This window comes from Nymphalis io, chromosome 3 (assembly GCF_905147045.1).
Source record: "Nymphalis io chromosome 3, ilAglIoxx1.1, whole genome shotgun sequence".
NCBI lineage: Eukaryota > Metazoa > Arthropoda > Insecta > Lepidoptera > Nymphalidae > Nymphalis > Nymphalis io.
In genome coordinates this window covers 2362926-2376702 of record NC_065890.1, presented here as the reverse complement: position 1 = coordinate 2376702, position 13777 = coordinate 2362926, and the positions used below count along the sequence as shown (strand labels likewise).

At 32.5% G+C, this 13777-nt stretch overlaps 1 protein-coding gene across 4 annotated transcripts in view; it reads left to right on the top strand.

Annotated features, from left to right (window-relative positions):
* The window catches only part of LOC126781296 (pseudouridylate synthase RPUSD2-like), a 424481-nt gene that overhangs the window by 400689 nt on the left and 10015 nt on the right, over positions 1–13777 (top strand). For 3 of the 4 annotated variants that reach the window (XM_050506215.1, XM_050506217.1, XM_050506218.1), the window contains 4 exons: positions 788–874; positions 8107–8194; positions 9517–9739; positions 11093–11180. In XM_050506215.1, coding sequence (XP_050362172.1) covers positions 788–874; positions 8107–8194; positions 9517–9739; positions 11093–11180 — 486 coding nt within the window. The remainder of the gene's footprint in view (positions 1–787; positions 875–8106; positions 8195–9516; positions 9740–11092; positions 11181–13777) is intronic. The other variant, XM_050506216.1, reaches the window with a different exon arrangement.

Below are 13777 nucleotides of genomic sequence, written 5' to 3'. Positions count from 1 at the left end.
TTATTATACATTTAATTTTTTTATTATAAGATAATAATTATACAGTCATATATTCATGCTTGATTTTTATCTTTATCTATATAGATATAAAAGAATGACTGAGTGAGTCACTGACTGACATATCGACCCAAATTACTGGGGCTGGTACCATGAATATTTGCAAACGGGTTCCTTTTACACAGTATGCTCGCGCTAAGGAAAATTTAACCCCTAAGGTATTTGAGCCGAGATGGCCCAGTGGTAAGAACGCGTGAATCTTAACCGATGATCGTGGATTCAAGCCCGGGCAAGTACCACTGAATTTTCAGTGCTTAATTTGTGATCATAATTCACGTGCTTTACGGTGAAGGAAAACATCGTGAGGAAACCTGCATGTGTCTAATTTCACTGAAATTCTGCCACATGTGTATTCCACCAACCCGCATTGGAGCAGCGTGGTGGAATAAGCTCCAAACCTTCTCCTCAAAAAGAGGAGAGGAGGCCTTTAGCCCAGCAGTGGGACATTCACAGGCTATTACGGTTACGGAAGGTATTTAAGGGGATGAAAGTTTGTATAAAGACTGTTCATTTTTGAAAAAAGAGCTATGGAAATTAGTTTGTAGTCCTTAATATCTACTTTTTAGCTTCCGATATAACGGTTCCTTATATTTATTTTTTTAATTTAAGGATCAGAACAGTAAGAGAGTAATAGCGTTAAACGAGTAAAGATTTTGCTTTTGAATAAGTAAACCGTTTCGTTTGTTTCATCGAAAACACTTGAAATTTAATTGCGTCTCCTTTGTTACAGGGCGAAAAGGACAACAACAAGAATTGTATACTATCCTGCGAGAAAAGAAAAGCCGAGGATTCGGATGTTAACAAGGACCTAAAGAAGGTTGGTTAATGACCGTTTAAAACTTGCAACTTCATAGTTCTCAGTAGAGTGAATATTTCGATGATCGTTGTGAGATTTATAAGTATTTATATTATTTCATTTAATTAAAAATATTTTCTTTAAATGTTAAAAAAAAAAGCGATTTCAGAAATAACAGGAAACGTTCACACGTTCTAGAAAGTGAGAATGAACGAATTATATTAATTTTCACTTTCTAGAGCATTAGCATTACGAGTAGAATCCACATTCCGAACCGGTGTGAGCGCTTGACGATTCTTGAGTACTTGTAAAAATCTATTTGAATAAAATATAATTTGATTTAATTTGAACAAAATTGAGATTTCTTTTTAAAGGAGACCCTATTATGTCGGTACCAATTAATGCATCAGACATAGAATCTTCTTTTTTTGAAGTCAGTTAAGAATATAAAAGAAGCAAAAATATTGCATACACAATACATGGCATATCATTTTTTTATTCTATTTTATAAAATAGGTCGAGCATATGGGCGAACTGATGGCAAGTAGTCACTAACGCCCATAGACATTGGCATTGTAAGAAATGTTAATCATCGCTTACATCGCGAATGCGCCACCAATCTTGGGAAGTAAGATGTTATGTCCCTTGTGCCTGTAATTACTAGGCTAACTCACCCTTCAAACCGGAACACAACAATACCAAGCACTGCTATTTTGCGGTAGAATAGTTGATGGTGGTACTTACCCAGAGGAGCTTGCACAAAGCTGCACCTGTTTCATAAATATATTAATTAATGTTAATGGTTCTGTAATCTTTCTAATCTAAAACTTAAATAAGTGTTTGTTAGCAAAACTAACAATATACTAATCACAACCGCGCAATGCAACATTCCCCCGTTGAATCGCAATTTTGATCATCTGAGCGAAAAATGAACCACAATCTTGTCTACAATGGGGGGAAATAAGACAGTGTTAAAAGTTTTAAGGAACGGTTTGAAAATATTCGATATTAATGAGTGTTTGAATTAAATGAAACAAATGAATATTAATAGATTTCCAATTTATAAAAATAAAAAAAATAAAAATTAAACAAATAAATACATAAATTTCTATTCATAACGCATATAATACGACTGAGACAAGGAGGGGTTTTGATATATGCATGCTATATGTGCACAGCTGTTCTCCCATATCTTCTAAACTACCTTACATAACTTCAAATGTGGCATCGTTAAAAGTGTCTTGACGATAAAGTGTGGCAAGTGACGTCACACTTAGTTCATTCAATATACAGTAACAGCCTGTTAATGTCCCACTGCTGGGCTAAGGCCTCCTCTCCCTTTTGAAGAGAAGGTTTGGAGCTTATTCCACCACGCTGCTCCAATGCGGGTTGGTAAAATACACATGTGGCGGAATTTCAATGAAATTCGACACCTGCAGGTTTCCTCACGATGTTTTCCTTCGCCGTCAAGCACGAGATGAATTATAAACACAAATTAAACACATGAAAATTCAGTGGTGCTTGCCCGATCATCGGTTAAGATTCACGCGTTCTAACCACTAGGCCATCCCGACTATTCGGCATTCAATATAGCACTCTCTTAAATATATGTATACATATGTATAATATAAATACATTCTTCTCGTAATTGAATAAAACTGCACGATACAAACAAATAAGCACTCAACGACGATACATATATGTAATGAAGACATTTCATTTACTTCGATATACATTAAGGTTGGAATACACTTTCAATGGTTTCGATCACGCGACCCATCGGCTGATACAATCGACCACCAAGAGGGGAATCGGCGTGTAAACAATATGAAAACGTATAACAAGGGCGTAAGATTACAATTCAAATGACAGAGTATAATTGAAGTAGACAGTTGCGAAGCGTTCTTTTAGATACTGATATAAATGCTTCGTGCTTTAACTTAAAGATTGAACTTAGGACAAAAATTGTTTCTTTATCTATCTATATATAATGTTATCTTTTTAACTTGTGTATTTTGTGTAACGTTTTGTTTTTAATGAAATATCATAAGGAATAATATTAGGATTTTTTTTACAAAGGCGCACAGCAAGCTTGTATGTACTCTTTATTCCCTCACTCTCATAATACAATGGGATGGCAATCCGACACGACCGGAAACAGTTCAGGCGAAAGACCAACTTTACATACTTTCCGGGCACGGTAGTGTACTCACTTCCAGACTACATAATCTGAATTTTGAACCCAGGACCTCGAGATCTGCGGGCATATATCTAGCCACTAGACCAACAAGGCAGTCAAAACACTAAACAACTGCAACTAGTACTAGTACTTGTCCGATTATATGTAAATTTCCTATAAGAGTATATATTTATAGATTGAGACGGTATTCAAACAAAAGGCCTTATATATGAAAGTTCAATTTCATCGAATACATAAAATATTGTATTAAATATAACTCTACTTAGAAAAAATTAAGTTAAAAAATATATGATGAAGTAGACTTGTGAACAAAACTTTTGATTAGGCGTTGTGTATTTACCTGACATAACTGACATAGCGTCAGTTATGTCAGGTAAATACACAACTATCACCTGCTATACTGTGATTTATTTATGAATTATTAAGAAACTTGATGTTATTTTTTGGACTCTTTCTGTTATCATTGATTTGACATTCGAATGAAGAAGACAAAACACGATTCAATTTCTCTCTGAACATATGTATATGTGTCAGAGTAACTGAGTTGATATAAGTACAGCATTCATTAGATGTTTTTAAGTATTGTTAGAGAAACCACCGAATATTATAATTATATAACTTAATATTTTAATTTGCAGTGCACTTTAGGGATACTATATGTTTATATATATATATATAAATTCTAATATAAAAAACAACTAAACGCATTGCTCGAATAAATAGCAGCGAAGCCAATTGTAAGATATTTTAAACACATAAAATGTTTTAAATGCACACCAGGGCCTTTCAATTGCACGCATCCCGAGGCAAATTGCCAAATAGTTGGCACGAATCAATTTATATCAATCATACGTGTCGTTCGTTTAGAACACTCGTTTGAAGTTCTAATCGTCTATCATCGATTGTTAACCGCTTTAATTATCGGCTTATTTATATTTATATTATTGATAGATAATCACTTGAATCGAAAAAACTTTTTTTTTCAATTTTGGATAAAAGTCACGATAGCAAAATGTCGAAAATCTATAATTGAGTCTATAAATTTCTATCGTGTAATTGTTCGCGATATTTATTTTTCGTTCACGTCATATAAATTGACATACGGGGCGTTATTCAAAAACAAATTTAAAAACAAAAATTAAATAAAAAAATATTATAAAAATAGCCACCAAGTACACTTTTAATAACGCTTGTACAATAGATAACGTAAGATTTACATATCTTCGTTGGCATTCAAGTCATTTTAGAATTCCTAATACGATTAATATACGCGACAGTGCTATCTACTTTGAAATTTATTTAAGAACTAGCTGACCCGTGCCCACTTCGTTGGGCGGTAAACATTTTTACTTGTGATGAAATTATGATTGTGGTTCAGTTAGTACTGAGTGCTATGATTTATTTTCTGACTGTCAAAAGTCGCGTTGGCCACGACATCCGACTACCACGTAAAAGACTTTTCATTTTTGGGATAAATATGTAGCCTATGACACTCACAAATTATGTAGCTTTCTATTAGGTATATAGGTTTAATAAATCCAGAGATTACCCCCTCACACTACCTCTTACCTCTTAAACTTTACCTCTTTATAATATTGGTATAGATTATAATAATTATAATTTCCCAATGAGTCATTGCATTTATCAAAACGACTATAAATATTAGTTTATCGTAGAATATGTTATGAGTGGGTGCTACCTGAAAAAAAATGCTCACGCTCAGTTTAAAAAGTTAAAAGAAACACGGAGGAATTTAATAAGGTCGAAAGTTTTCGCGTCGACCCAATGTTCGGGGCATTTTGTTTTCATTATCTCCACAGAACGTCCTGTAGAGGTCGCCTTGAATTTACGATTCAGTCTTGGACTCCCACTTAATTTAAATACATTACTTTTCTTGAAGGCCAGATTTTTTTTGGAAAAATCATTGTTTTTTTTATGACTTGGCTATTTTTAAATCATTGTTTATGAAGGATTTGCGTGCATTCTAACTAGTTGAGGTATTTTTAGTTTTAACTTATTTTTATGTTGTTATGTACTAGGTTTTTTGAGATTCATATATATATATATAATAATTATATCTTTGCGAAATTTTTAACAGATATGATCGCGGTCAAAACCCGAATATTATTTATAAAATTTATTATATTCATCGCGAAACCTTAAATATTTTTAAAGACTTAGTTTATATTAATTAACTCAAATCGTATTTTAAGGGGGAAAGCCCGCAGACTGCCCGGTCGAGGAAGGTGGATCGAAAATCTTCACGCTATTGGAAAATAAGATACTGTTATTTTTTCCTATAATTTAATTAATTAACAACATGAACTTCCTATGGTAGACTTTTATCTACATAAAAATAATTAGATTTTCTATTTTCTTTCTGAATACTAGTAATGTAATTATTATGTATCGATTTAATTAATTACTTATTCAAAATTTTATTTGTAAATATATTTTTTATAGCTGTCATTTATCGTTGATATCTCGAGACTAAAATGTAAAGCGATGGCATGTAATCGCTCGGTGTGTTAATTACGAAAATGTGTTTGACTTTATCGAAACCTGGGCAGTGCTCGACTCACAAATCTGAGACGTTTACTGAACTCAGATATCATATGGAGTTAAATCATATATACGCCGTTACAATGGCTATCAATAACCAAAAATGTAAGACGAAGTTGGCTTAACGGCGTAGAGGATCACAGGTGGATGTATCCCAATAACTGTTTATCAACGCGTGGCTGCGTTTCCACGATGCTTGGTTTGATTTAATACAAAGTTAATATAATACGGCTCACACTTTAAAAATGCTGCGTAGCATGAGCGAGTCTTCCCGGCGTGTGGGCCTTGGAACGAACGATATACACATGAAATTCGGGACTGATATACACTTAAAAATCGGAGTCATCGTCATATAATGCAAACTAAATAATAATGAGCACACTAACGTAACAGTTCACCGAGCTCACGGAGCTCACGGCAATCGTCTCGGCTCGCTATACTAAGACTGTAACGCACAGCTTTTTTTTATTAATAATATTTCTTAAGAACTTGTGTGAACAATGGAACATATATAACACAATCTTAGGTAACTATGTACATATTATAATTCCACTTAAATATGTATAATAAAAGTCGTACAATCACTTAGTAAATATCTATAACTTATTAGTCTGTGATCTCTTACCATCAGGTAGCCCATATGATCGTTCGCCTACCGATTCTATAAAAAAAAACTCATATTGTAGAATTTTGAGGTAGAATAATTGATGAACGGCACAAATTCAAAAATTATTCCGCTTTCAAAACATAGTTAATGTGTTAAATCAAAAAGGACGTTTCGCAGAATATTTTATCCCAACGTAATTAACAACGTTAATCCGTTTAATATTCGCCGACAGAATCGGTCAGCTGTTTGATGAAAATTTTCGTAAAATTCTATCAAAATCTTTTAATCCCGTATCGACGATGTTTACGGTTCCGAAAATACACCACTTAATTTGATTTTTCGTCGAATTATTTAACACTCGATCGTTCAATGTTTATTTATTTTTTGTATAATCTGTCCCGCGGATTCATTCGCGTTTAATTTGGATTAAACAAACACACTTTATGAATACCTTTAATATATACAGCTTATCATGTTCTTGAATTCGTTGCAAATAAGGCTATTGATAGCTTATGGTTTTTATCAATGAATCAACGCGAAAAGAAGACATTTGTAAAAGTGCGTTCAAGCATATATCCTAGCTTCATTATATAAATCGATTTTAAAAGACTGTTACTTGTGCTTTATTGAATATACTTATAGCTTTATTTTTTATTTTAGATTTGCGTCTATGATTACGCTAAGCAAGATAAAACATCAGAACTCTCTGTTTTAGTGAGCTCTTCAATCACCGCTGTGTGTCTAAGTTTCACGGTGATTTTGATATTGGGATCGATTTTACCGATTGATCTTTTTTTCTTTCAAATTAATTACAGGCACAAGGTATCGGGAAAGAGGTATAGCATCTTAGATCTTACAGTTGGTAGCACTTAGTGTAAGGAGTAGTTTATATATTTTTTTTGTGGCAGAGTCTATGAGTGACGGTGACCACTTATCATCACGCGGTCCAATTGCCGGTCTGCTTTCCTAACATACAAAAAAAATATTATGTAACAATTCATCCGCGAAGTGAGAACACGTACAATGGAATGAGTAAAAAAATCTCATGCCGAGCAGATTGTTTCGTTTTAAAAAAAAACTTTTCTCATTTCGCCGGCGGCTCTTAGAAAACTTTTTATAAGCGTTTCTCCCCAACAATGAGAATATTCTGTCAATCCAATATGGTATAAGGATTATATATTTGAGAGAGCGGGTGAGGAAACCGCTTTATCGATATGTTTATAATAATCCTCTTCCGTTCTGATAAATATTCGTGGCATAATCGCCTTTTAACACGGCATTGTATGGCTTCTCGAATTTATTTGTATCGGATTTCACTTTTTAATTATAATATTGCTACGTAAAGCGAGCAAATTACTATCAAAAATACTTATAAACGTCTTTCATCGGGTAATTAGTTAAATTGTTTAACTGTTCTGTGTCTTCTTCTGTCGAATGATGCGTCATTTATGACACAAAGAACGAGATCAGTGTTTAATTTAACAGACGCAAATATATTTTGATGTAATGTCTTTTCAAGTAACGATCTAAAAATAATATGACAGAAAATTCAAAATCTAAATGCTCTTAATGTACAATTAAGTATTACTAAATCATATTGCAGGATTCAATGAAAGTATTTAAGTTTCGTATTTATTTCCACCAGTTCAGAATAACCACCCCTTCCGAGAAAAACCAAAGAACTTAAGTAGTTACATTTCGTCTCGAGTGAGTCCAACGTTAATATATGCAAATGTAAACATCACATACAAACACACGTACAACTAAAAACTTAATTTATATTGCTTGTACTGCGTCGTAAAACGGTTCGTGACGTTCGCATTACTGTAATCAATAATAGTACTTATCTGTTACTTATTTCTGACATTCATTACTTTGTTTCAGGCAAAACTAGAAACAAAGGCGTTGAAAGCGAAAAGGCCCGGCTTCACAGACGACCGATACAACGAAACATCTTATTACATTGAAAATGGTGAGTATATTAGCAGCAGCTAGTCTTATTGAATTATCGTTATCCTTTTAATCTACTGCTGGATGTAGCCACTCTGATGTGCCAATAAACTCGGTCCTGTGCTAAACGCATCCATTTACCAAATAATATCAACCTTGTATTTTTATTTCGATTTTTAGGGTTACTGAACCAGTGGAATAATATGATAGATATAACATATTCGATCTCAAATGGTTTTTTTTTATTATTGAATCGGTAGGCGGACGAGTATATGGGCCACCTGATAGTAAGTAGTCACCAATGCACCAGCAATTCTAGGAACTAAGATGTTATGTCCCTTGTAACTGTAATTACACTGGCTCACGTTCACTCACTCTTCGAAGCGGTACTCAACAATACCAGGTACTGCTATTTTGCGATAGAATATCTGATGAGTGGGTGGTACCTCCTACCTTTCTGGGCGTGGGATGATGGCGTATTGGTGCTGTAATTAAGGAACATAACCATCTTATGAATATATAAATTCACACACGAACACCTTAATTAATGCTCGTGTAAATACATATACGGTAAGATGTGCGACATAAAAATTCATATCTTGGTCGGAGCTCACTGCAAGCATATAATGCATTCGACTTGACCTAGAAAAGCAAACTTTGAGGTCAATATTAAAAATTAAGGGACCGCAAATTGAATTTTTAGTACCACAGCTGTACATTTCTAAGGCGAGTTTTTATAACTTTTATGGTTAATTTCATTCTTTTATATACAAGTGCAAGTATCGTTCTGAAAATTAGTTTTTGTATTCCAAATCGCGTACAATTTTAATAAACATATGGTATATTTTAATATATTATTATATTTTTATTTGGTAGTAGGGCTTTGTGGAAGACTGTCTTTGTACGTCTCACCCTCTGTTCACATATTCTATCGCTATACCGAAATTCTGAGTATTGTTGTCGTTCGGTTTGAAGGGTTCACTCACCAGTGTAACTACAGGCACGAGGGACATTACGTGTTAGTTCCCAGGTTGGTAGCGCATTGACGATATAAGGAATGGTTAATATTTCTTACAGCGCCATTTATTATCAGATTTATTAAATACTCATCAAACCAACGTCATCTATATTTAAAATTAGTTAATAAATTTAATAATAGAAATCTAATCTCTATTTGTATTGTTTAAAATTTATAATATAATTTTGAAAATTTGTATTATTTAAAATATAATAATAAAATATAATAAACCAATTAAAATAAAATATTTATTCAATTTATATTTTACTGCATTATTACAATAATTAATTATCTTTTACATAAAATTTTATAATTTAAACTTACAGGCCTCAGGAAAGTATATCCTTATTACTTCACGTTTACGACATTCACCAAAGGACGATGGGTTGGAGAGAAAATCCTCGACGTGTTCGCGAGGGAGTTCAGGGCTCATCCCGCCGCCGAGTACGAAAGGTGCATCAGAGCTGGTACTCTCACGGTCAACTACGAGAGAGTAGACCCCGACTACCGGCTCAAACATAACGACTTGCTTGCCAACGTCGTCCATAGGTATTACTACTGTCTCTTTTCCATCTCATTCTATAGCTATGGCTACTCTTGTAGATAGCTTACAAGATATAGTTTATTTTTTGGCACATCATTAAAAACTGTTATCTAAAGTTTTTAAATGTTTACCAAAAACATTTGTCACAACACTATGTTACTTAGAAGAGTATTATAAAGGAAACTATGGACTTAACTGTTAATATTAACAATTTTCCATCTTTTATTATTAACGTACGAGGGAACTGTTGTATCGTACCGGTGTTGATAACCTTGAATTATTTTCGTGATACGATATTAACAACTGTCGAAGAATTTCGATCACTGAAATTAATTCATTGGTTTTTTTTTTTATTTGGTCTTACTTTATTAGATGATCTCAAAGCTTGTCTGTATATACAAGCCTTTACAATGGAATGTAGTAAAATGAAATCTATCTAAATTTAAAAATCGAATGAGCACCGGATGAGCATGCGAGTGCACTGAAATATTTACCTTACGGACACAAAACTTTTATTGCAGATTCAAATTTTCCTTTAACAAGTACTTTGTACCCGTGTTTTCTCCTGTATCGTATAGTACACGTCATGTTTTCTTTTGATAAGATAAATTATCCCAAATTATTTCATAAGGTTGTTTGTCTCTTTAAATAAATTTTCAATAGCCGATAAACGAAAATTATAACAGTGATAATAATCGAATTTAGAACAAGAGACAAAAAACCGTTGAAATAAATAATCTAACTTATATTTGACATCGCTCACGCATGTTCATTTGTTCTCGTTTCGTGTTATCTGTATTTCATACACAACGAGATCAGATTAATGGTACTAGTTAAGTTGTATCCTGAGTAACATGTTTGCATTATTATATCTTATGATACCACCTGCGTAATCTGCTCTTCCATTACGAGTATTATTAATAAATCCCGCTATCATACGTTAAAATCTATTCCCACATACATCAATGAAAGATTATCTTGAGATTATCCTCACTGGAATGCAAACAATATCCATTTATATATAGTTTTGCAGAGTTGGCTGAGATTTAAACGGTACTCGTTTTAATCTTTATATATTAATATTTATGCTACTTGGATTCGTTTGTGATGTCACTTTAAATAGATTTATATATTAAAAAAATAGCTCAGATGTTTTTATATTTTGTATGTATTTTTTCTATATTCTCTTATCAATTTAATATATAATTTATTACTCAAATGTATATAAAAGTATTAAGCAGTATTGTAGGTGGTATCTTAAAATGCAACATGTTCAAGCCAAAAAAAAAAACACTAGACATGTCCATGCTCAGAATCCGTGGCAATGAGCCGACGGCCTGACGTATGTATCGTTGCAGGCACGAAGTACCAGTGACCAGCCAACCGATCACCCTCGTTCATATCGACGAGGACATTGTGGTTGTCAACAAACCAGCCTCTATCCCCGTAAGTGGCAATTGAGACAGCCATGTTATGTTCGCTTCTACCATGCTCAATATTACTTGTGTCCTGTGTTTGCACTTATCCCAAAGCAAGGCTTTACATTCTTGATTCTAATTCACTTTTTTTATAAATGCTTCTACGTAGACTTTCGTGGTTATGGATAGTGTACAGATCTACATTAAGGTAAGTAATTAGTGTAATTTTATATTTAACACCATATTACACAGATTTAGGTACACGTATTTATTATACACAATTAACAGTTAAATACACAAAGCCTTTGTGTCTCATAATATTCTCAACGATATGTGTGTAAAACGATCCGAATACCGCTATTCTTGTCGGTAAAGGCTAGATTCCCTCAGTCCTCGTCTTTACGCAAAGTGCTGCCTTTAACAAGAAATAATCTCGAGCTCTCCTTGATGGAGTGTTTCTAATATTGCGATGTTACGAACCGGCGGCATACTCATGACGGCGTTCTGTAATGTGAAGGAAAATAGCCACTCCAAAATATATATATATGAATAACATTTTTGGATATTCCTTTAGCTTATTTTATACGAACGATTTCTTCAAAACTTCATTCAGATGAAATATAGTCCAGGGAAAAACTCAATATTTAGATTTGAAATACGTATAGAGAGAAAAATACTAATACTAAATATTTGCATTCAATACTTCTGATAGAGTACATACAGAGTCAATGGTAGCGGTGAAATATTTTGCCTGAAGTAAAGATACTCGTACATTTTTTTTTTTGTTTTACGATCAATTTTATCGATATTATTTTATCGCATCACGCTTTGGCTGATTTGAATACAAAGAGTACATATTCGACTGCTATATCATACCGTTGGGGATTTATAGAAGTTGTAAAACACAAAACCATTTCACTGGTCTTTGTTTCGTTTCAGTGAAATTTAAAAAAATATTTTATTTTTATCTTATCGAAGACGGTACTCTACTGAATTTGCTATCAACTATCCAATATCGGATGAAAATATAGAGACGAGAGGAAAAATATTCGTTTTTAATATTAACGTTGAAAAGTTCTAGATTTAGTTATAATTTGCATTTGTCGTGAAATTCAACACTCTTTCGTTATATCGCTCTAAAACATTACAAGTTTTGTAATAATAATTGAAGTTAAATTAATTTCGCTCAAATGTTTCGCTTTTATTAAATTCACGACAAATTGTATATAATTTATCGAAACCATTTAAAAAAATATATTTTTTGTAAAATGAGTAACGTTTAACTGTATTACAAATTATATAGAATAAGAAAAGGTTATTAAATAGGTACAGTTTAGAAAATAAAAATAATTCAACTTAAATTGACAGAACACTTATCAAGAAATAATACGCATCCCGCATATTTATGACCTCATAAAAGACCCAGCGTTCTATATTTATCATACCCAGACTTTTTCCTCAGACATGCCTTTCGAGATTGGACCTGAGGCGTATTTAATAAAGTAGTGTAATCAAGGTAACACGATAAGAAGAAATTCTTATGCCCAAAGGCGTGATGTCTTTGTTATTTATTATTTTTTTTTAAAAAAACGGTATTTTTATTCTATGTTAGCACCGAGTGACTGACCGTGTCCAATTATCTTGATTGATGCCCATCCCCACTATGGGAGGTCTCGGAGTACGGGAATAATCGTAAAGTGATATATTGTTGCAATTCATTTACAATGTTCGAAGATGGGTGATTTTTTAAAATCAATCATATTTAATTTTAATTTTAGTCTTATCTATATGAGAAATCGATTATCGGTTGATATTATTTTTTTTTGAAATTTCATTACGATACCGAAATTGGCGAAACTGATTCAATATAATTAGGATTATATATTTTTTTCATTATTTGAAAACGTAATTCAGTACTACTTCTCATACATACACAATATTTCTATCGAACATAAACAGTTATTACTCAATATATCCATTACAATATAAACAATAATATGGTAATCATTCTTAAAATTGATATTTTTAAACTATATCTTATAAAATATCTATTAAATAATTACATATATTCGTGCTTTGTACCCTTAGAATAGTACCTTAAAAGCCTCCCGTGCGCTTAATATACAATTTCACTATAGTGTTACTAAGCACTTGTGTTCATTTAAATTAATTTCCAATCTTCCATTGTACGCATTGTACACAATAAACATCGTTCTAATCTATTTATGCGCTAGGCTTACTTTGATTCTTGAATATTATTCCTATAATTTTCTTATAAATTTGATAACAATGTCTTATACTGATTCGTTATTATTTATGTTATTTTTAATTTAAGTTTTCCTGATAACATTTATTTTATTTGCATTCGCTCCACATACATATATAAATAAACATAAAATGTCACATTTTGTCCTTATGTAATCTTTTTAATCATCGCCCTTACCGACCCTAATAAGTTCATGATACAGAGCAATAGCGATTTTATATTAATTGCGAATCCGTTCAAATAAAACGATTATATACTGAATTTTCATTCTCTGTTTGACGATTTCCCTGATATACATATCAATTAATTTATCTAAATTAAATACTCTGGTATTCAATTTTAACTCATTGGCTATCAAA